The sequence below is a fragment of the Leptonychotes weddellii genome, chromosome 8, assembly GCF_054177405.1.
Source record: "Leptonychotes weddellii isolate Sample4059 chromosome 8, ASM5417740v2, whole genome shotgun sequence".
Lineage (NCBI taxonomy): Eukaryota > Metazoa > Chordata > Mammalia > Carnivora > Phocidae > Leptonychotes > Leptonychotes weddellii.
The window spans coordinates 33,743,528-33,769,071 of NC_138376.1; the positions used below are offsets into that span (position 1 = coordinate 33,743,528).

At 36.4% G+C, this 25,544-nt stretch overlaps 1 protein-coding gene across 5 annotated transcripts in view; it reads right to left on the reverse strand.

The window, feature by feature from the left end:
* LOC102728218 (transcription initiation protein SPT3 homolog) overlaps positions 1-24,401 on the reverse strand; it is a 118,065-nt gene extending 93,664 nt beyond the window's left edge. For all 5 annotated transcript variants that reach the window (XM_081828367.1, XM_081828366.1, XM_081828364.1 and 2 more), the window contains exons 1-5: positions 24,311-24,401; positions 19,177-19,289; positions 18,092-18,199; positions 13,725-13,892; positions 7,280-7,390 (exon numbers count right to left, since the gene is read on the reverse strand). In XM_081828367.1, coding sequence (XP_081684493.1) covers positions 7,280-7,390; positions 13,725-13,892; positions 18,092-18,199; positions 19,177-19,289; positions 24,311-24,362 — 552 coding nt within the window. In that variant the 5' untranslated portion in view covers positions 24,363-24,401. The remainder of the gene's footprint in view (positions 1-7,279; positions 7,391-13,724; positions 13,893-18,091; positions 18,200-19,176; positions 19,290-24,310) is intronic.
* Between the last annotated feature and the right edge of the window lie 1,143 nt (positions 24,402-25,544).

Here is a 25,544-nt window from a genome sequence, read left to right on the forward strand (position 1 = left end):
ATCTCACCCAGTGAACAGTTTCCTTTTTCTGGCTTTCAAAATTATACACCTGATTTTATATCAGCCATTTAGAGCACTTCCCATTGAGAGCTGGGATTGAGCTTCAGAGTAAGTAACTATGGGCACCACCCACTGCTTGTAAACAGTGAGGATCTAGATAAAACACATGTCTGACCTTCTTCTGTATGATAAACTATCAGTACACTGGGTTACTCTTTGGAGTATTTTCCCTAAAAAACATTTCATTCACAAAAATTTTATATGCTTTTTCCTTCTAAACATGCACAAGTAAATTCCAAGAATATTTTTAAAAAAACCATTACCAAAGCATTTCAATTTTTAGGCTGAGAGAAGAAAATACTTTTCAAACAATTAAATACCAATTAATTTTCTGATAGGACAATTCATTTAAATCTTTTGCTATACCTTTTATTGGGGGGCCCTGATACCCTTCTTAAATTAAGTTTTATTTACCCTTCACTATTCTATATTTTCTTAATTTTCTAACATACCAGTGCTACTTTCAGTAAATGAAAAAACTAATAAGAAATTAAGAAGTCAGTAAAATGAAAAAAAATTTAAAAATTGAGGCATGAACTGACACTTCTTCAAAGAAGACATATAAATGGCTGACACATGAAAAAATGTTCAACATCACTAGCCATCAGGGAAATGCAAATCAAAACCACTATGAGATACCACCTTACACCAGTTAGAATGGCAAAAATTAACGAGACAGGAAACAACAAGTATTGGTGAGGATGTGGAGAAAGGGGAACCCTCTTACACTGTTGGTGGGAATGCAAGCTGGTACAGCCACTCTGGAAAACAGTATGGAGGTTCCTCAAGATGTTAAAAATAGAGCTATCCTACGGCCCAGCAACTGCACTACTAGGTATTTACCGCAAAGATACAGATGTAGTGAAAAGAAGGGACACATGCACCCCAATGTTCATAGCAGCAATGTCCGCAATAGCCAAACTGTGGAAAGAGCCGAGATGCCCTTCAACAGATGAATGGATAAAGAAGATGTGGTCCATATATACAATGGAATATTACTCAGCCATCAGAAAGGACGAATACCCGACTTTTACATCAACGTGGGTGGGACTGGAGGAGATTATGCTAAGTGAAATAAGTCAAGCAGAGAAAGTCAATTATATGGTTTCACTCATACGTGGAACATAAGGAATAGCGTGGAGGACCACAGAGGAAGGGAGGGAAAACTGAATGGGAAGAAATCAGAGAGGGAAACAAACCATGAGACACTCTGGACTCCGGGAAACAAACTGACAGTTACAAAAGGGAGGGGGGTGAGGGGATGGGGTAACCATGTGATGGGTATTAAGGAGGACACGTGCTGTGATGAGCACCGGGTGGTATACGCAACTAATGAACTGTTGAACACTACATCAAAAACTAATGATGTACTTATATGTTGGCTAACTGAACATAATAATATGTTAAAAAAAGAAAGCTTCTATCAAACAACATCTTTCTTCATGAAGATAGAACTGTTTTCTAATGTATGTGTGGATGCATAAAGGAAACACCAGATAGTCAACTCTGAGAAACAAGTCTAGGTAGAGAGCAACTTACCCCCAACGTCTTCCTTTATGAAGATAGAAGCATTTTTCAAAGGATGTGAGCAAGAAAAAGATAAATTGAGGCAATAATTTATTTAAAAAATTATCACCAACTTTGATATACTCATCAGTCTGAGATTTTTTTCAATAACTTACACAAACATATAAACTTATATAAATTGAATTTGATGAAGCGTTATAAACCATGCCATTTTTCCCCCTTCAGATTTCTGTTTCATAAGAGCTAGTATGCAAAATCTAGCTAGTATGCAAAAACAGAGTGGCAACTATGTACACTCAGTTACTGAGACCTTATTTTTAAGGTGATAATGTGATAAAAATCCATTAATGTTCTTCAACCATTACCAATCCCCAAAGTAAAAATGAACACATTTATTCTCAGGAACAATCATCTTCAAATGATAATTAAATTTTAATGGTAAAAACCATTAGTCTGATAAGAAATCACATTATTATTCAAGTTTTAGTTTCTTCTGGGATTACAAAGTGAAAGTCCGTGTTTTTGTGTGTGTCTGTGTGGCTGGGTGGTGGGGGAGTGGCTTCTATTTCAGTCTGTTTGTATTCCTATTTGAGACTTTTTAGAAAATATACTACAGCTACTACTACTACTTCCAATATTATTAGTATAATTTATTAAGAGCTTATCACATGTCACCCAAAAAAACCAAATTATCCAGTTAAGAAATGGGCAGAAGACATGAATAGATAGTTTTCCAAAGAAGATATCCAGACGGCCAAGAGACACATGAAAAGATTCTCAACATCACTCATCATTAGGTAAATACAAATCAAAACCACAGTGAGATACCACCTCACACAGGTCAGAATCGCTAAAATGAGCACCACGGGAAACAGCAGATGTTGGCAAGGATGCAGAGAAAGGGGAACCTTCTTATACTGATGGTGGGAATACAAACTGGTGCAGCCACTCTGGAAAACATCATGGAGGTTCCTCAAAAAGTTAAAAATAGAAGTACCCTATGATCCAGCAATTGCACTACTAGGTATTTACCCAATAGATACAAAAATACTGATTCCAAGGGACACATGCACTGTGATGTTTATAGAAGCATCATCAATAACAGCTAAATTATGGAAAGAGCCCAAATGTTGATCGATTGATGAATGGATAAAGAAGATGTGGTCTATATACACAATAGAATATTACTCAGACATCAAAAAGAATGAAATCTTGCCATTTGCAACAACGTGGATAGCGCCAGAGTGGATTATGCTAAGTGAAACAAGTCAGTCAGAGAAAGACAAATATCATATAATTTCACTCATGTGTAGAATTTAAGAAACAAAACAGACAAAAAAAAAGAGAGGCAAACCAGGAAACAGACTGTTAACGATAGAGAACAAACTGACGGTTGCTGGAGGGGTGGTGGCTGGGGAGATGGGTTAGATGGGTGATGGGAATTAAGGAGGGCACTTGTTGGGTTGAGCACTGGGTGTTATATGTAAGTGATGAATCATTAAATTCTATTCCTGAAACCAGTATTACACAATATGTTAACTAACTAGATTTTAAATAAAAATTTGAAACAAAAACAAGCAAAAAGAGCTTATCACATGTCAAGTTCACAGTGCGCCTTAAATTCTATCATAAGGTATGTTCTATTATTACACCCATTTTACAAATGAAACTGAACCATAGAGAGGTTAAGAAACTTCCTTAAGGCTACTTAGCTAGTAGGTGGCAGAGTTGGGATCTAAACCGTGGTCATTTAGCTCTAGGATCAACAGTCAGTCACCACACGATATAACTTCTGCAAATACCAGCTACTCTGAGTGCAAGGACAACATAAGATGATGAGCGTCAAAGTCACTTCGGACCTCTGAGGATGCATATGTACTCTAAAATAATGACTACAAATCACAGATTCTGAAGTGATTGTCAGAATTATAGGAAAAATAAACAATAGGTAAAGAAGTAAGATTAGTTTTTAAAAATGTTTTTCAGTATGTGTATACAGAAAGTCAGGTATATAGGGCTGGGGACAACTGCAAAAGTATGCTTTAGGGAGCCCATTCTGGAGCTGGGCCTTGGTTCCATCATTTAGTCTCATTAATAGCTTAACATCAGAAAAATTACTTCAGTCCTCTAGGTATGATACTTTCTCTAATTTTCTGCATAGGGTGGAGAATGAACGAGAACACAGAAAAGAAAGCAATCACCAACTAAAAGCATTATGCTAAACACAGCCCTGCTCTAACTGGTTGAGTGGAGATGGTGGTTTACAAGTGTCTCCACCACACGCACGTCCTCACAGGCAGGGAGCTGATGTTATGGCTCTCCGCCCCTTTCCTCTCTGTGCCCCCAGCTACTCTGTGCAAAGAGCCTGTGCTCTTCTTCTCACCTCCACCTAACAGGGCTTCAATCATTCTTTTCTTCTATCATTTCAACTAATTCCCAAGGCGAAGAACTCACAATTCTTTATGCCATGAATTGTAGTTCTGAAATTGATCAAGTTGTGATTTTGTATAAAATTATGCCAAAAGTCGGGCGCCTGGGTGGCTCAGTTGGTTAAGCAACTGCCTTCAGCTCAGGTCATGATCCTGGAGTCCCGGGATCGAGTCCCGCATCGGGCTCCCTGCTCAGCGAGGAGCCTGCTTCTCCCTCTGACCCTCCCCCCTCTCATGTACTCTCTCTCATTCTCGCTCTCTCAAATAAATCAATAAATCTTTAAAAAAAAAAATTATGCCGAAAGTCATAATATGGTGGAAGACAGAAGGATGACTCACTAAAAGCAGATTTTTACTGGTTTATTGTTGATAAATAATATCGAAAATATTGTGCAACCTACTGGTTGTTATTTTAATTCTCCAAATCCATTTCCAATTATTGGCAATTGCTACATACGAATCAAGTTTGGATATTCTAAATTAGATGTCACATCTGTATCTATACCAGACCAGCACTTTACATTTGGAATGACAAGGTACATAGACAATCTCTATGTTTCATATAGATAAACCAGTCGTTCATGAGTATTTTAGTTTACACAGGAAATGTTATTCTGGAGGTAACTGAGCTCAGCCTTTCTGTATGAAAATTTAGGTCTCCATCTATGGTTACTAGAGAGGCAGTCCACAGGCCTCCTCTCTTCTTACGAGCTGTAGTTCAAAGCCTAGGTAGCAAAGAGTTCCTAGTGCAGCATGAAGTATTATCTCCAGAGCGGGTATCAGGGAACTGGACATCAGCATCCCCCAACATCAGAAGCACCTCCTTAGAGAAAGTTGAAGGTATGTGGGTGCCAGGGAAGGATGGCCATATTATTAGATATACAGTCTGCAAATCTCTCCCACTTTAAAAAGAATTTTTAACTAATTTAAAAGGCAGACTTATGAAAGGTACAGCATAGGGAATATAGTCAATGATACTATAATAGCGTCATATGGTGACAGATGGGAGCTACACTTGTGGTGAGCAGAGCATGATATATAGGGAGGCTGAATCACTATGTTGTATGCCTGAAACTAATGTGTGTCAATGATACTTCAATTAAAAAAGGGGCAGATTTATGTATTGTAATGTATACCATGAAACTGTATCTCCCCGATCATATTAATCATGATATAAAATAGAGTAGGCACCTTTAGTCCTGCGGGCTGGGCAAATTAGTATAGGTCTAGGTAATGAAGCAGACCTGTCAAGGTGGGTCCTTTCTGAGGAGTGGGTGCCCCTCTCTGATGATTTTTTTTTACCATTTGCTGTGTTCTGGTAGTGGCTAAGTGAACATTCTGGGTCATGGTTTATTTGTTCTATTTTTCCAGATCTATTTAAATTAATCATTAACTTAAAAAATCATATTGGTTATATGTTTATTAGATAAAAATTAGCTTAAATTGTATCTGAACTTTAGTTTCAAGTGCATTTTCTGACCATATACCACAATCTTAGATTATCAAAGCAACCTTACATGAATAACAGAGTACCAGTTAGACATGAGGGAATGAATACACATACACCCACATATAAACAATGTCATCAACCAAGATGGTTAAGTGATCTGTCCAGTGTAGTCAAGTATAAAAAACATGGAAATATGAAGGAGCCACCACCTCCTTTTGAGGAAATATCAAAGACTTTATGACTGGGAGATTTTTCCCTTATATTAGATACATGTTCCTTTATGTAATTTTATCTATTATTTTAGTTACCATTTTAGGTTCTCTCTCAAAAATCCAGCTTCCCCTTGCTACTCTTTAATTACTTCTAGATTATTATCAACACTGCCTCCTTTTCCTTCCCTCTCTACTCCATTGCCTCAACCTTTTAGTCATTAGTTGGCTCTTAAATATGGACTTGATATATTTAATCCTTTGCTAGAAGACGGTTCTTTCAATTTCGGTTTTTAAATTCTTCCAATCATCTCCTATTTTTCTAAATTTCATCTTTCTTTTGGCTCATCACTAAAAGTAGTCTCACCTATCGTGCAGAAAAAAATAAAACAAGAGATTCTTTATTTCATTCTGCCTTTTCAATTGTAATAGTCTAAAAACAGTTATGCAGGATATATTGTTTTCATCAGCAGTATTGAAATCATGTTCTCATAGAAGACAGATTTTAAATACTAAACAAAAGTGAGAATAATAGTTATCGTTACAAAAAGCTTATGGAGACATATATAAAAAGCTGATACATGCTTGCTGTCACAATGAGAATCCATACAATTAACTGCTGAAAATAAAGAATGGAAAGAAAGCATTCCCTTTAACTAAAAAACAGGAAAAAAACCAGATGATCTAATGTAGAAGAAATCACGATTTCTATCAAGAGATCACAGTAAAATCCACTCTCAGGAGAAAACACATACTCTGTTGCACTTATGTATGTGTGTATGTATATATGTATGATGTTATACGTATATACTCTGCTTTAGTATAGTAAAGCAGAAGTGAATATGAAGAAACCAAACAGTAAATTCTGCTGTTCCTCAGTCTTAAATCCAACCTCACTTTCTGAAAATCAAACCAATGCCTCATAAACAATGAAAGACTTGGAGAAAGTTCTATTAACACGAATGAAGATTTTTTAGAAAGGGCCACAAGATGAGCACTTAATTAAAACACACACACACACACACACACACACACACACATACTTTCTTTAGGCTGTTGAAATATAAAGTCTTTAATTCTCCATTTAAAAAAAAACAAACCCTGATTATAAGCTTTAAAACCATCTGAAGATGTGAAAGACTATCTGCATTTCAGCCTACTTCAAAGCCAGTAAAGAAATCATTTCTTCTTCTTCCAACTCAGTATGTTTAGGAGCAGGACATCTGATAGAAGTGGTATTGCCAATCTAACCAATTTTAAAATATAAAGTGCTTCTAGCAATATTTGGAGACATATAATTTGACAAAAAGGTTTTATAAACCTAAGCTTTGAAAAATAGAAAATATAAGCCCCAGCAAAAAAAAAAAAAAAGCATCATTTGTAATTGAAAGAAAATAATATTTTGTAGAAAAAAAAGTCCTTCCAAAAAGAGACAAAAATGACTAACTTTTATTTCCCAAGGGAATTATGCCACTTTTATACAACAAAATTATAGTCACCACAAATTGCTTTCAACAATTCCACTGCTTCTTCATTTGACCACTTGAAAATCAAAATTCTTTCAGATTATAAATATAACTTTTTATAACTCTGTTATTACGTACTGTGAATGGGGAAAGGGGGCCAATCTTGTGGCCGTAGCGTCGAACGGCCTCTCTGATGTGGCAGGGCTGGATGGCATCGCTGTGAGCCTCAACACCACAGGCCGCAGTGCTCTGTGACAGAAAAACACATAAATTGTTACTAAATCAAAAACACACAACAGAACTACAGTGTATAAAATATGAAAATAAACTTTTATAAAATGGATGTTCCCCCCTTTAGGATGCACGTCCCTGCTGCCCTATATGACATTTAAAAAAAGACTCCGTTAACAAATCAAAGATGACTTTTCCGTGACCCCTTTCTAGCAGACCTACCAAATGCAATTTTTATGCCCACAATATTTCACCTAGGCCTGCACGTCAAGGTACAGGAGAATAGAACCACTCGTGTGCAGATGAGAAGTGTCGTGGGGGATTGCAGACAGAACCACAGGAAGCTATGTTTTTAAAAAAACACTTAAACATTTATTATTATAAATGTTTCTTGGGAGCTTGTTGAGCATATTTCTGAAATAACTGGAGGGTCATCAATTTTAAAATGAAAAATATAAAATTGCTACATATTTATTTATAATACCGGAGCTGTCATAGACAATCATTTTAACGTGGTTCCCAATTTTCTAGGTGTCCTCAGGGAAAAAAGAAAATAAAACAAAACCTTTCTCTTTTAATCTGCCTCATGTGTAAAAGGCAGGTTTGAAAGTACAAAAAGACACAAGGAAGAGAAAGACTATTTGTAAAGAGAGTATGGATACCAGCTTAAGAAAGGTGTGTAACATGATTTAAAAAAAAAAAATTAAAATGTTCAATAGGAACAAGATAGTCTCGTGGCTCACTTGCAGGCTCTGGTTTCCCAAATACCTGATCTAGATCCTATCAGTTACCAGTTCTGTCAAGTTATGTAATATCTCTGCACTTCAGTTTCCTTATCTGTAAAATTGGGGTAATAATTATAATTGCTTTCTACTGCAGTGGATACCAGATGCCAGTCATTAACATTAAAGAATCAAGAGAAAGAAACAGTAGTTTGTGTATTACTATAACTGTATTCTAGAAGTCAGTCATAGTCACATAATGATTATTTGTTTTTCTGATAATTACTACAATTACCACTTTCATAATTCCTTGTAGGAGTATAACTAGTATGACCTCTATGAATAGTAATTTGGCAAAATCTTATCAAATGAAAATGCACAACCATTTTGACCCAATTTCATATCTAAGAATTTATCAAAGAACACCAGATTGGTGTATGAATGTAGCCAAGAGGAAGAGGACCTGACATCTGAGGAAGAACTTTACAAGACAGCTTGTACTTTACTCAAGGAAATAGAGAGTCTATTTCGGCAGAGATTTCAGCACTCTTTAGACAACAGGACTCAGTATTCTGTCAAATATGTAGATTTCATTTTTGAAAATTTAAAAATAAAGAATATCCTAAAGTACAGGCACACTCAGAATGGGAAAGATGGTAAATAAAACCGTGGTCCGGGGAAGCTATACTGAAACTTCTGTCACTGCTGAATCTCTTACAAATGTTCGTACCTTTCTGGACTTTTTAAAAAAAATTGTTGGCAAGTTAAATCGTCCTATCCTTTCTCAGCCTTTCTCTTGCCAGTGAAATCCAAATTTAAGGAGGACCTGGAATATTGGATAATTGCCACTTATTCTTTCCACATAATGGTGGACTAGATCTTTTGTTAAACTCGAAACATTCGTTCTTAAAGGGTAACACATATCTCAGATTAGAGCAAACGAAAGGCTGGTACTACTATTACTAATACTTTTATCACTCACTGACCACAAAGGTTGATATATAATCTGACTGGCAAGGCAAGTGTCTTACTTCTACTCAATGCTGTACACATCGCTTTTCCAGAGTTTCCTTTTTTATGGAGAATGTCTTTTCAGATGAAAGTGGGCCATTCTTTGGCCAAAGGTTACAGTACACAGTATAGTTAATTTTAGCAGTTAATTTTCTCATTTCAAAGTTTAATTGAGATGTTAATTGTTACAACTGTAGTTCTATGTAACTGGAAAACTCTGTAACTCTTTTCTTTAAGGAAATTAAAACTAGAAGAAGTCCTTTAGGCGAAGACAAGAGAATCACTAAATTTAAGGATTCATACATTATTAAATCTGGAAGGAATGCAAGATTTCTAAACAGTTCCAAACCCACACCATGAGAAAATGAAGACAAAGTACTTGCCCAAGATTACAGTGACAGTATCGGAATATGGCTATACATTAGATCTCTTGGCTTCTAGGACACATAGTTGATATATAGAGGCTTTATTATTTTATGTAGAATGAATTGTACCGTGTTACCACCACAGTGGAAGTATGGGAGTAAATAAACACACAGCAAGAGTCTGTAGAAAGATGTGGATGAATAAATAAAGAAATAATAGCTTTAAAGTGGGATGTTATTCTGATGTCACTGATTTTGAATTTACAAAAATTCAGATATGAACTAAGCTAATACTTACTCAGGAAATCTTTGCTATAAAACAACTTTAATGTAATAGTGTTCAACAAGATTAGGAGAGAAATGTTTAAATATTTAAGAGAAAAAATAATTCTTTATATGTCTTTGAGAATTCTTGAAATTTTTATGTATGTATGCATAATTGTATCAGGTTAATTACAACTTCTTACATACTTAGTAAGCAAGTCCACTGAAGAGGTCTTTTAGGTAACACTTTGTTACCCTAGTTTTACTTACTGAGTGAGCTGGAGCACTATAGCTAAAATTCTTTTTTTTTTTTTTTTTAAAGATTTTATTTATTTATTTGACAGAGAGAGAGGCAGCGAGAGAGGGAACACAAGCAAGGGGAGTGTGAGAGGGAGAAGCAGGCTTCCCGCCGAGCAGGGAGCCCGATGCGGGGCTCGATCCCGGGACCCTGGGATCATGACCTGAGCCGAAGGCAGACGCTTAATGACTGAGCCACCCAGACGCCCCTATAGCTAAAATTCTTTAAAACTACTTTACAGTACAGAAGTTCCTTCTAGTTCAGATTTCCCCTTAATAAATAAACACAGAGCTCTGTTGTTTTGTAAACGGAAGAGGAAACCAGCTATGAGGCTAAAACTTAAATTTGCTTACTATCATTATAAAATTATATCTTGGCATGGCTCCGCTACTTGTGATGGCAAATGGTTCTTATTGTAGCAACTGAGTTTTAGATAATAATATCACTTTAGACAAATTATTAAAAAACAAGAACATGAAAGTGACAGAGATTGATCAAAACCATGCAGAAACTGGAAAGGGGAATGCCTATATTTAGAAGAGAATGGCAGTGGCTGAGTTTCCTGTTTTCACTCTTTTAGCAGAAGGGCAGGTCCCAGTCAGGAGAGGGGGCACATGAGCTTAGAGACTCTAAGAAATACAGGCCAGAGAAATATAGGGCACCCACAGTAGGTATAAAGTGAGGAAGGAAATACCAAGAAAGGGCAAAATCAAAGAAGGAGAGCCCCAATTCACCATACAAACTACCCAAATCTATTTCTCTGTGGTACTGAATCCAAGAAACCCAGTTAAAGGTAAATGAACTGAAGAGAGATTCTAAGCTGCTGTCAATGAAGAGGAGTTTGGGTTTGACATTTAGAATTGAGTGTAGAATAGTAAACTGTCTGCTTAACACACATGCCCACATCCCAACCACTATTAACACCAACAATTCTTCATAGGAATATAACAGAACACAAAATCTCTACCATATATTACCCATGATGTCCAAGATATAATTCAAAATTACTAGACATGCAACAATATAAAAAATTGACTGGGAAGAACTGACTGAGAGAGGAGGCATTATTTTGGTCTCCACTGAGCCTAACAAAGTCTCAAAGAAAGCATGATTTATACTCAATGGAGACTAAAATAATCCAGATATTAATTGATCAAAGAAGGATTTTAAAGTAGCTATTATAACTATGCTCAAGAAGATAAAAAAAAAATAAACCTGTAATAAATGACAAATAAAAAAACCAGATAAACAAAAACTAAAAAGAAATCAAATGGAAATTATAAAACTATAAAATAAAATATAACAAAGAAAAAATTATTGGATGGGTGTAGCAGATTGGAACTGACAGAGGAGTCTGGAACATGAAGAAATATCAATAGAACTTATGCATCCCGAAGAACAGAGGGAAAAGATTGAAAGAGAAATTAAATAAGTACCTGTGGAACAACATCAAAGTAACTAACAAATATGCCTTGGAGTCTTTGAAGTGGAGGAGAGACAGTGAATGAAGCAGAAAAAATATCTGAGGAAGTAACTGCTGAAAATTTCCCCCAAAAGACATAAACCAATATTTAAGAACCTCAATGAACCCTAAGCAGGACAAATACAAAGAAAACCATGTCTGTGGACAGCATGGTCAAACTGCTGAAAACCAAAAATAAAGATACAATCCTGAAAACATCCAGAGAAAAATAACACATTACAAACACAGAAACAATAATACAAACTCCTGACATATGATTAAAACAATGGATGCCAGAAAACAGGGGAATATCATCAAAGTACTGAAATAAAACTACCAACTCAGAATTCTACATCCAGTGAACGGATCTTCTAAAAATGAAAGGATATTTTCAGAAATATGAAAATTAGGAGAAACCATCACCAGCCAACCTGCACTGTAACAAATGCTAAAACAAAATTTAGTAGAGCAAAATAGGAAAGTAATACCAGAAGGAAGTCTGAGCATAAAAAAGAGAGAGACACAGAAAGAGAAAGAGAGAGAGAGAGAAATGAGCAACAGTAGGGATGGTAAATGTTAGTTTATTTTTTCTCTTAGTTTCATTGAGATACATTTGATTGTTTAAGGCATAAGTAGTATTATGGTTTATAACATGTGGAGATATAAGATGTATAACAACTATAGCATAAAGGAAGGATAAGAGTAAAGTACACCAGTCTTATAAGAGTCTCACATTTTATGTAAGTAGTGCAATAACTCCAAGTACGCTGAAAATTTAAGGATATATTGTAACCCTTAGCATAACCACTGAAAAAATGATGCAAAGAGGTATCACTAAGAAATGAGTAGATGAATTAAAATGAATTTCTTAAAGAGTATACAACCCAAAATAAGACAAGAAAGAAAAACTGAGAATCAAAAATAGAACAAGCAGAAAACAAATAGCAAAATAGTTGAACTATATCTAACCATGTCAATAAATACACTAAATTTCAAGGAAATGCAGACTCAAAGTATAATGAGTCACTGTTGAATATCCATTAGAATGGTTAAAAATAAGAACAATAACAAGAGTTGATGAACATGTGAAGCAACTGGAACTCTCACATATTGCAGGTGGAAGTATAAAATGATACAAACATTTTTTGGGGGGAAAAAAGTCTTGGAGTGTCTTTAAAAACTAAACACATATATATTCTGTGACTCAGTAATTTCATTCCTAGCTATTTACCTAAGAGAAATGAAGGCATTTGCCCACGAAGACTTGTATAATAATGCTCACAACAGGTTTACTCAGAATACCTCAAAAACTGGAAACAGCCTAGGTGTCCACAAAATGAGAATAAATACATTGATATATTCATACAACAGCACATTACTCAGCAATAAAGAGGAATAAATTACACTTATACTGAAAAACAAATTTCAAAAACATCCTGAGTGAAAGAAATTTCACTCAAAAGAGCGTATGTACTACATTTTCTTTATATGATTTCCAGGACAGAAAAAAACTAATCTATGATGAAAAAATCAGGACAATGATTGCCTCTCTGTGGTGGCAGGAAATGACTGGGAAGAGGCATGCAGGAACTTTCTGAACTGATGATAATGTTTTATATCTTGAGAAGGGTTTAGAAAACATCAAGTTTATACCTGTATCAATACATGTCAAATGGGATATTTAACAACTGAATGGCTTACTGTGTATAAATTTTAGCTTAAAAAAAAAGAACCATAAACAAATTATACATAATGAAGTATTAAGCCAAGAAGTGTACTAATATCTGTAGCTTACTTTGCAATGCAGCAAAAAAAAAAAAAAGATGGACTGACAGATGGACAAAAGAATAATTAGATGCATCAATATAACAAATGTAAATATATAAATATGTAGATAATACAGCAAACATAGTACAATGTTCACTGTAGAATCTAGATGGCAGATACATGGTGTTAAGTCTATAATTCTCTTAATATTTTTGTATGTTTGAAAATTTTTATAATAAAATGTTAGAAAAAAATCAGTATCTTGCTTTACCCAGAAGAAAGCTATTAAAAAAGTTTGAGTAGAAGTCATTAAGTATGGTTAAGCATAAAATGGCTGTTTCTAAAAATCTGAATTATGAGAAAAACAGAGCACGTTTTCCATATCTCTGAAGCAAACTCAACAACTTTATCCACTCTGCACCGGAAAAAAGAAAAAAAAAAAAACAAAAAACTTATCACTGACCTTTTTTCTTTTCCTTTGCTTGGTTTTAGCTGAGTCTTGTCCAGCACTCCCATTCCCTAGGGATCCTGATGTGGTTTTCCCTGAGTGCTGTGATCCAGATGATGGAGCAGTCGGTGTAGGAGGAGGTGTGTTCTCAGGGGACTCTGGGTAGGACTTCATGCAAGACCCCTGCCCAAAGAGATGTGCCTTTGAAATCGAGTGACCAGGACTTGTACTAACATTCAATTGTGTTTAATATCTCCTGAATTCAAAACTTCTTGAAGCTTACAAATATCAAAACATGATTTATTATCCAGTTCACAGAAATGATGCCTCATTTGTCCCTATTGGTCTAAATATGTTAATTTTTAATCTGTTTAGTCATTTAGATAAAATCAGGATTTCTCAAGATGCAGCCTCCAAAATTTCTGCTGATTTTGCCAGATACAGAGATTTCTACTTGCAAGTTGTGTTAGCATGTCGGACTTACATGTCTCAAAAGGCACCTCTGAATCCCCACCCCCCAAACTGGACGGTACAGACAGTATTTCTTATCAGCATGGCCGGCCTTCTACCAGTGACTCCAACTCAGTGTCTGAGGGTCACTGTGGATATTTCCAGCTCCTTTTATTTCTAGTTCCTTTCTTCTTTCATAATATCCCTCATTTCTACCTGGTTTCTTCGGCTGCGACTGCAAATCTGTTTTCTTCCATGTGGATGCACTTCAAATATTTGAGGACTACTACCTTTCTCAGCCTCTTTTCTTTTATAGGTCAAACTGCCTCAAATTCCTTCAACCATTTATTATGAGACATGTTTTCAGGTTCCTTCACCCTCTCATTACTCTCCTTTAGACATTATCTACTGGGTCACTGTCCATCCTCTAGGATGGTGCCTGACCACTAAACAAGACAAAAAAAGTTTTCTTATCAGTAACATCACGATATTGGCTCCTAAGAAATTTACAGTCCAATAAAAGTCTGTAAGTCTTTTTCATATATGGTATTATTAATCTACAGCTTCCTTATCCTACCAACTATACTAAGCCATACTACCTGCTGGCCTACACTTCTCTATAATGCTATGTATTTGTATTTAAAAAACTATGCTAAATTTTGTAAAATGTTTGGCTGAAATGCACATATTGGTTTCAAAAGTATATCTGTCTATTGTTCTGTTGAGAACTGTATTATTTATTTAAAGTTAAAAATGAGCAAGTTTAAGGGAAGCTAGTAAAGAATATACTGGAACTCTGTATTATCTTTGCAATGGTTCTGTAAATCTAAAAATTATTTTAAAATAAAAAGATTTTTAAAGAAAAAAAAAGTATTTCTTTGATTTGCCTGCCTAGGAACCTTATCAAACAAGAAGGAATAAGCCTAATTTGGCATGAGTTATTTTTAGAAAAAACAAGATAACTCCTAGAGATCACTGCTTCCTGTGCATAAACCATATATTAGAAAAAAAAATTTTTTTTTAGGAGATTTTATTTATTTATTTGACACAGAGAGAGATAGCCAGAGAGGGAACACAAGCAGGGGGAGTGGGAGAGGGAGAAGCAGGCTTCCCGCTGAGCAGGGAGCCCGATGCGGGGCTGGATCCCAGGACCCCGGGATCATGACCTGAGCCGAAGGCAGACGCTTAATGACTGAGCCACCCAGGTGCCCCTAGAAAAAAATTTTTAAAAATTAAGTTCAATCGGGGTGCCTTGGTGGCATAGTCGGTTAAGCATCCAACTCTTGGTTTTCGCTCAGATAGTTATCTCAGGGTCCTGGGATTGAGCCCCGCGTTGGGCTCCATGCCTAGTGTGGAGTCTGCTTGGGATTCTCTCTTTCCCTTTCCCTCTGCCCCCCGCCCCCCTCCACCATGCGCTCTCACTCTCTCTCTCAAATAAATAAATAAATCTTTAACAAAAATTAACTTCAATTAATATTACACCTGCCAATCTGAGAACCCAAGCTTAACTAGCTTGGTTCCTCATATGTTTAATACTCAAAAATGATAGTCATTAAAAGAGAATGTATTGTGTATTAACATCATGCCTTGAGAGCTTCTGATTCCAATCCATTGTACATAGCACCTCCCTTTGGATCTTCTAAAACACCCATTTGAACTCATCACCCTTTAGCAGCCATGAAACCTTCAACTCTTCCTTAACTCTAAGAGCCTAAGGCTCAATTTTCTAATCTGACTTCTTCCTTCTGCTCCTCAATGAATCCTTTGCTCGAATATTTTAATCAGAGTTTTGTTTCTCCCTTGTACAGTTATGCCTATGCTGCCTCTGAGGCCTAGAGCATTCTCCCCACTTTTACCATCTCATCAAAGTCTCTATTTTCCCTCAAAGCCAGCATCCTCTCAAGTGCTTTGCAGTCGGGGCTTGTTTTTACCTCTGCACTTCTGGTCTATGCCACTCATTTGGAAATTAGCATCTATGCTATCTTGAATTGTCTTTTTTGTTTGTTCTCTATTTCCTTGTTTGTTTTACAGAATGTCTTATCTCCCTGAATACAGATCATACCAGTCTTCGGAGTCCCCCTTTTGTACCCAATTTGGTAAAGCCCTCAAAGCAGGCCCTTGACGTTGGTTGCTGGTTTGTTAAGGTTGATGAGTAAGATTCCTACTTTAGAGTGGCCATTCTCTGTGTTTTGTCAGGTAATAAAGGGCAGGAAGATTTCCAGTCCCTCTGAATGTTCATTTTGACCACTAGTCGTAGGAGGAGGGGTGTCTGGAAGGCCAGGGAAACGCTTGAGGCTTTGCTAACATATTTAGGCGGGATGCTTTCCGACACTCCTGCTCCCGCCTCCCAGAGAGCCCGGGAAACCCAGCACACACAGGCCATTTTTCTTAACTGCTGGGTAGCTGGGAGCAGCAGTTGTGGTTGCTGAGCAGTTGCCCAGGGCAGCTTGGCCACCCTGGAGAACCAAGAAAGAAGGGAAATAAAGAGTTTTCCTAGCCATGCAAGCAATCCCTTGAATGTTAAGGGAAAACTAGGCTTGTTATGTTCACTGTAAATTTCTTCAATTAGAAATGTTACAACAAATTTGTCTGATGTTAATGAAAAGCATACTTATACACATATTCATAAAGTGAACATGTACCAAAGATATCTTTAAAGGGTGTTCTTTGACACCGTAATTTGGGTTTGTAACATAAAGAAAACAAAGTGTTTAATCAACTGGGTAAACTTTAGGGACTTTTAAAGTATGATGACTGATAATGATGTATGATCTTTTCTAAGAAAAAAATGGATTTTTAACAGGCATAAACATTTAAATTTCTACTTGGATTCCAAGCCAATCTGATTCTCCAATGGGCACAAAAAGATGTCAAACTTTTGGCTTGAAATAAAATATATTGGTTTGTATCTTTATGTAGTTTCTAAGTATCCTAGAGCACACATACTTAAACTTGGGGTCCATCACAGACCACTTAGATCCATAGAATGATTTCAGAGGGTCTCTGAACACCCTGAAATTGTATGCAACATTTGTGAATGTGCTTATGGAGACAGGAATTAGAGTTTTTGTCAGATTCTCGAAGGGGCTTAGACATTTTCCGGTTATACATTTCACCCAGCTTTATCCAAAGCTCACTTCATAATTACACATGGAGATGTTAAGCTAACCTCCTTGCTGCCTTCTCTCTGGTTATTAGATTGAACTACATGGAATTGCTGTATATGCCAGGAAAAAGGGTCAAATATCAGCAAATTCATTCAATAGATGATACTACATTTCTAGTTTGTAAGTACATGACACTCACAGAGAGTCTTTCTTATACTACAAGTGGTACACAGTTATTGCACAATGCCTTAAAGTTGGCCAGACCACTTCATCGCCCCCCTAGGCGGAGGTCCCAGCAACATAAACTCGGTCAGAAAGGATGTGATCCTCACATGATAGGGCCAGTGTGGACACAGAATAAATGGAGCCATGCTCCTTTAAATCATGTTTAGAGATGGGTCAATAATTGGGAAATAAAATGATTAATAAATGTCAGGAGTTATTAGGACATGAATAATAATGATTCTCTTGTCTTTGAGGCACAAAGAAATAAAGAACTATTCTCAACATTGTTCATTTGCCCAAATCAGTTGTTCACCTCCCATGGAAATGAGGCATGCTCTCCAACTATTCCTCTTTCACTGAAGGGCTAGGGAAGCTAAATAAGGTCAGAAATAGGTGAAAAGATAATTGTATTAAGTGGATTATTAAGGCCTGGAACAGTCGGTGCTCAGTAAATGTTTGTTTGAATGTTACTGAGTATGTTAAGATTCCTGATTGAAGGCTACACATTCCTACATTACCTTTTTCAAAGAACTACTCATGTAAACACCAGACACATGAAAAACCCACAGAGGTGTCAAAGACAGATTTTTTGCTACTTACCTCAGCAGAGTTGTGATACTGAATGAAGGTTGCAGAAATGGCATGGCTGAAGGGGTCTCCTGCCTTGGTTACCATGTCCTGCCTCACCAGAAGAGCCAGGTCCACTAACTAGAAGATCAAAGCAATGAAAATAAAGTCACATAACTGGGAATAATCAATCACCAATGTCACCGAAGTGGCAAAACTAAAAGCAATACATTCCAAGTGTTATTGATAATACGGTCTGCTTAAAAATCTGTATTGTGGACGTGAGCATATGCTTTCATTGATAAGTAGACCTACCCATGAATATAAACAATGTATTCTGACTTTTTAAGGGAGCACTTCTCAAATTTTATTTAATAATCATTAGGGAAGTATTTTAAAATACAGATTTCTGTGCTCTGGACACCAAGATTCTAATTTGGTAGGTATGCTCTGGGTTACATTTTCAGCAAGAAGCAAGGAGAAGCTGATGCTTGTGGTCAGAGGACCATGCTTCGAGAAGCTGTCAGAGAGCAGTGATTCTAGACTCAGGTTTTGGCAAGCACTCAGGAGACTGTACATAGCTAGAAAGATATGTTTCAGAGCTCAAAAATAATCTCTAAACAAGGCAGATGTGTACTGAGAATTCAATGTTGAGAAAAAGTATGTAGGGATTCCATTTCTGGTTAGGATTGAGTTGCAAGCAACAGTCACTTTTACACTAACACCTGCCAGGGCTGAGGATACAAAGAAACATAACTGAACTAAATTCCAGAAAATGGTAAGATTGTCATAGGATAAAACTCATGGTTGTTCTCATTCCTGGTAGAGTAGCAGGTGGAGGAACTTTGATCATGGACAGGGATAAGAAGAAAGGGATGCCTGGGTTGGCTCAGTGGTTTAAAGCATCTGTCTTTGGCTCAGGTCATGACCCAGGGTCCTGGGATCGAGTCCCGCCATTGGGGTCCTTGCTTAGCAGGGAGCCTGCTTCTCCCTCTGCCTGCCACTCCCCCTGCTTGTGCTCTCTCTCCCCCTCTCTCTCTGATAAATAAAATCTTAAAAGAAGAAGAAGAAGAAAGCAGTCCTGTATGGCCTGCTATGACAGATATTAGCATTCTTACCTGTGCCACTGTTTCATATGCTAAATACGCTAAAATTTCCATTGCGACAACATTGGGTTTTATCTCCATACTGCTGCAGTCCAACCAGTCTCGAAATTTGGAGGCCTTTTTGGCTGGCCATCAAAAAAACAAATATGGAGAATTTAGTTTTTGAAGTGTTTTAATACTGCATATTACTATCACAAAATGAAAAATGTCTCTTGAAAATTGCATTTGAAAAATAATGCATATAAAACACCATGCTTTTGAAGTTTCAATTAGTGTCAAGATATTCAAGCCCCAAGAAATTCCTTATGCATTTGGGTCTTTGATTTTGTATCTGTGCTACCTAACACGGTATACTAAATGACTTAATATTCAGCATTTCTCACAGTGTCAGAGTAAGTTACCACTGGCCATAGCTTATGTTTTAACAAAAGTCAGAGGGGTTGCTTAATGCAACTTTAACCTATTCTTGTGGAAAGAAATTCCTGCAAGAAAGAGCCTGGGATGGAGAAAGAACATACAGAAATTGTATTTGCAGTACATTTCCAAATGTGTCTATTACCAGAATAGGTTCAAAGTCACACATTTAGAATACAATAGAAAAAAACTTAGGCCTGCAGTTACGTTTTTCTGACTACAAAGATGTCCAAATTCCTAAGCCTCCGAACTGATTTCAATTTCTTTCTGTTACTGCCTGCTGAAATGCCACCTGGCATTGAGTCTAGCCCTCTCTATGTTCACTGCTGCTCCTTTTCCTCCATGGAATGCCATCCCACCTCTCTTCCTCCTTCACATGAATCCCGCCTATACTGTGTAGTTCCCCACACTGGTCATTTACTGAACTCTTGTATCATCAGATATCCTTTCATGTCTGCTTTTAATTTCTCGAACCATATTAGAAACACCATGCATCATGTCTCTCTGCATACCTAACAGTACCAAGCGCACGTGGAACCTTCCGGTTCATATCTCCAAAATGCCACAGTACTAAGCACAGCCTAACTTGATGTAGAGCCTTTATTAGATATTACTAATCTAACTAGTAATCTACAGGGAGGAGATTGATGGTAAAGATTTTATCATATCTATAACATAATAATCTTGTAAAAAAATCCACTGATTATTCTTTTGGTTAATCTGGTCCCATGGGTCTATTAAAACACTTAACCGTCACTCAAAGCATGATGTTTCTATCCTTATAGATGTGGTCTTCATGGATTCCAAGTACAGAAGAGTTTTTTTTTTTTTTCCCAATAAATCACAGAAGACTTGAAGTCTTGCTATGGAAGTGCATGTCCAAAGCTGTCAACTGTGGCAGAATTATGATAATCCTCTTAAAGCTATCTCCCTAAAGTAACCAATCTTCCACATACTCTCTGACATGCAACATTCCATCTAACTAGTCAGCTGCATTAGCTCACAAACACTTGTTTAACATCTGTGGAATACTTCTGAAGTCAAAGTTAACAGGCGGCAATTTGGCAAGATCAATAAAATGTACCTTGTTCACTTCTCCCTTTGACAGTTTGTTAAGAACGCAGAAACAAGGTATTTTGTGACTATGCTCTAAACGATTTATTTTAAAAGAGAGGGAAAGGATAGATGGTTCTTAGTGTTCCATAGGATCTGTCCACCTAAGCAACAGAATTGGTAGCTTCCTCCCTAGATGTTAAGTACTGAGAATGCAGGGATGAGGGCCCTGTGTCCACCACTGTATCCCCAGCACCTAGAATACTGCCTGGCATCAGCAGTCTCACAATAAATATTTCCAGAAAAAAAAATGAATGAATGGACAAATGAAAGATATTTCTTTAATAAAAGGGTAGGGTCTCTGTTCTGTAGCAGAAAAGGCGCACAGAGGGTCCCATAAAACCACTGGGAGCTACTGCTATTCCAGCAACAGGTGAACATTCCCTGAGATAATGCCCTGTCACCTGCAGAAGGACTGCTTCAGGGACAGACCTTCCCATGGTATTGCTGGTTCCAGCAAAAGAGGCACAGATACTCCTAGTCATGACAGTTTGTTTCTGTTGAGAGGTGGGGGGCATCAGAATGAATGAGTTCCTTCACCTTTACTGCTTTTCTCAATATATCAGGAGAAAGGGTAATTGGGGACATCGATCAACAATTTAAACAGAATCCTTAACACAGGTCAGAAGTTCCCAAGATTATCAGCCTTCTGACACTATCTGGTTTTTTAGCTTGTGCTGGAATTAAAACAACTTTTTATAATAACTTCATATGGGAAATTTAAGGTTAGTGAACCCTCATACGTGTCTTTTTTTCTTTCTCATTATTGACCACTAGTAAAATCTAAGTTTCTCTCAATATCCCATTCTCACATCCCTGCATACTATCTCACTATTTCTATGTCATCCCTCTCACCAGTCTTTCCATTCCCCATCCTTTCCTTAGGGCCCTCTGTAATGGTCAGTCCACTCTGAAGAAATTCTTCCGCAACTTCAGTCTCTTCAAAATTACTGCTATTTGGATTAATTGCAAATAGTCTTTCTCAGAGGGCATGCTTTTCCCTGGAGTCTTTTATAGTAGAGGTTCCTTATTTCTTTCCTTCTGTACATATTTATTGATCAGTCACTGACTGCCAACCTGTTCATTTCCCCATACACCAGAGGGGTGGGGGGGGGGTCACATCTTCATTCTCTTAGTTTCTCCCACAGGGAAAATACAGGACAAGTGGACAGAGACTTCTTACCAACAACAGAGGCTAAAAAAAAAAAAAAAAAAAAAAAAATGGGATCCTGTTTTAACAAATGACTACTAGCCCACAACTTCCTACCCAACTAAACTACCATTTAAGTATGAGGGCAAAATAAAGCATTTTTAAGACAAAAATGAGTGCTTTAAGCACTTACAGAGCCTTGGGAAAAACAAAATTAAGCTGACAAGGCATGTTTACTAATTACCAACTTTAAAAAATTTAAGTCAAGGACGCATTTTAAAAAATTAAGGATAGCAACTACAATAATAGAACTAGAATATACACTATACAAACTGGTTGAGAGAAAATGGAATGAAGAAAATCCAATTAATCCAACAAAACAATGAAAAGGAGGAGGAAAAGCAAAAAAAAAAGGCACAGTATATTTAAAACACAAAGACAGCATATATAAACCCAATGTATAAGTAATTAAACACACACAAATTAAAATTATCAATTAAAATATCTCAGACTTGACTAAAAAGAAAATCTATATATTTGTTTACAGAATCCACATACAAAACAAAAGGCTGAAAGAAAAGGCTTGGGAAATGATTTGCCAATTTATAACTAAATTTAATCTTTGTGAATTAATATGAATATCAGATTTTAAAAGACTTTCAGGGAAATGACTATCTAACTTACATAAATATAAAAACAAAAGACTGGTGAATTTGATCCCAATTCTACAACTTACCTTCAGTCTATAAAGTCATAGACTTGTAAATTTTAAAATGCACCAGTAGTCCCAATCAGTGAATGCTACGATCCAATATTTAAGAAGATACAAACAGCTGGATCGCAATTCCTATATCCTGGTAATTTATCAGAAGGGGAGAAATGAAAAGAGCCTAACATTCTGACCAGTTGTGGGTATTAGTTCTGAATTTGCGGACCCACTTGGATTAAGCATTCCCAACCACAGCACTTTGGCATATAAAACAGATTCTTCCACTAGGGTTTCATAATGAAGCACCTATGGGCATCATACAAAGAAATATTTTTAAATGCCCAAATTCCTCTTCTTTTAAAAAAAAGTAAGCATAATATACTGTTTATAATTATTTTATATAGAAAGGGAAAGCATTAATTTTTAATTTACTATACTTTATTACTGAGTTATAAACAAAAAACTGAGTTGTTAAAAATGTGATTTTCAAACACAAGATGTATTAGGACCCTTCAGTGGCTATACATTTTAGCGTGAAAACAGCACTTCTGTTCCTTTAAGTGAATTAAATTTAAAATATGATTTTAAAAAATAGTTCAATAGCACTAAATGTTACTTTATAAACTGGAAATTTATACTTATAAAAGACTTGAATGCCATTTTTAAACCTAAAAATTACAATACAAAAACCTCTCATTTGCTGAAATTGCCATGATCTGAAGTGTCATTTACTTAATGCTTCACAGATGTACGATGCCAAATTGTTAGTCAGACTGCAAAGTATATTTAGTTAGGAAAAAAAGCTTCCAAAACATGTTTTCCTATATTTTACTGACATTTACATGGGGCACTATTTGAAATGTGTCATTTATTTGCACTTTATGATCTATAAATGAAGCTCTCATTTTCTGTTTTCAAATCAAATACATTGTTATTATGGCCACAGAACAGTTTTTCCGTTTAAAGACACCATTGTGTCTATAATCCCTCAGACCAGGGTCATGTGCTTCTCTGTCAGATTTTTAACTGGACTTTTCATCACACTTACTCTTTGACCTTTCCCCTGAGAGGCTTAGTCATCATTGAACTGTTGCGGTAAGGATGTTTGCTACACAACTGAGCCCACTATTTATCACGAGCCTTTATGTACTTTTAGTAAGCCTGTGTGCAATGATGGGACGGTACTAATTTTATCACTAGGTTATTAGTGTTACAAGAGCACAGACTGATGAATTTGGCTAACACTGAATGCTTGTCACAGTAAGAGGTTACAGACAAAAATGGAAGAGACTATTGATACATTTCCTTGTGGTAATATGAGTAGGCATAAATAAATGGAAAGCTTGGTATTTATTAATATTGGGGGCTTTTAAATGTCATGACTGTGCTACTAGAGTCCATTATGGGGTCAAGTACAATCAGCAATACTAGTGTTAGTAGGACGAAGAAACTGGAAAATAAAATGAGAATGTTAAAGAAAATGGAATTTTTCAGACTAAAAGTAATGTGAATAATTAACATGGTTCTCTGTGTCTTACTAGCACCCTTTAAAACCTCTTTGGACTATTAATTACAAAACGGTAGAGTGGGGTAAAATCTTTTATAGAGTCCCCTACAATGCAGGGGCTGTTTCTAAGTTATAACTATGCATACGTTAAATTCACCCATTTCTAAGGAATGGAGATTGTGTCATACTTTCGTTTATCTGTAACACATGATCTCTTAAACATATAATGAAGCAAAATTAAACATTTACTTACAGAAACTTAATTGTCGACTTTCACAGAATTCTGCATATTGGGCTGAATCCATAATTCGAGTTTGTCTTTCTGCTCTCTGACAGATAAAAAGACACAAACAATGTTTCAGAGCAAGTAGACCATTATCTATGTCTTCTTGGCTAAAATGCAGAATTGAAATTCCATTTTCCTTTCCTGACTTTAAGTAAACAGTTTCATACCACCATAAATATCATGAAACTTGAAATTATGATAAGTAACAGTAGTTTTGCAACTTGTGTCTTTTGGAAGCGAAGTTTAAAATGCCATTTTCTCCTCCTCTGTTACTGTCACTATATTGAAAAAGCTAAAGGATCTTACTTCTTAGATTGTGTACTAAATTTTCTTAATTGTACCATCCTTTCAAAGAAAAGCTGTGAGGGGGTAATAAATCAAACAGAAAAAACTGCTAATCGTTATTGCCCATGTACTGCCTTAAAGCTAGGGATTTCCAATGTTAAAATCTGAGTCAATGAATGGACCCCATATATTTTCCCTCAGTTAGAACATGGAGCCAGAGCTAACAAATCCATATTTTAAATTGCAAAGAAAATAAAGAAAAAGGTAAACACAACACAAAACCTTTCATCTGAGTCCAGGTATGATTCACAGTTTGGTATAGTTTCATTCGTGGGTTTCTGATTCAGTATAGCAGATGTTTGCTGCTTCATTGTCCCACAAGAGGTAGGATAATTATAATTCACCCATAGTTCGGTGGGAAAGAATATGACCGCTTCCGCTTCCTTGGCAAGGGAAGCATTTTGAAATGAGACAGGATGGTACTTCTTGGAATGAGATTCTGGCCAGTAAAGGAAAAAATTCCCTGAGATGTTAATTTTTTTTCTGCTTTGAAGGACTTTTGGTAAGTTTTCTTTATCACAGTTGGAGTACATAAGTACCACTAACGTCTGGATGTTTTTATATTTTTTTAAACTGAAATTATTCTTTCTTCATTTTGTTTGATTTGGGTAGTAGTCAACTTAATTCTGAGGATATATCTGTTGATGGGATGAATAATGGTACACTAACTGCTGCTCAATACAGGAAAGACAGATGGGGTGGTGGGAGTTAGACTAACTCCTGTGGTTCCTTCTAAGACCACTGACTATTTTTACCCTTGCTTCTCTTCTTCTACTCCGTCCCTCCCTTCTTTCCTTCCTAATCTCCCCCTCACCCGATACATACAAACATGCATATGTGCAGACATAAACCCAGA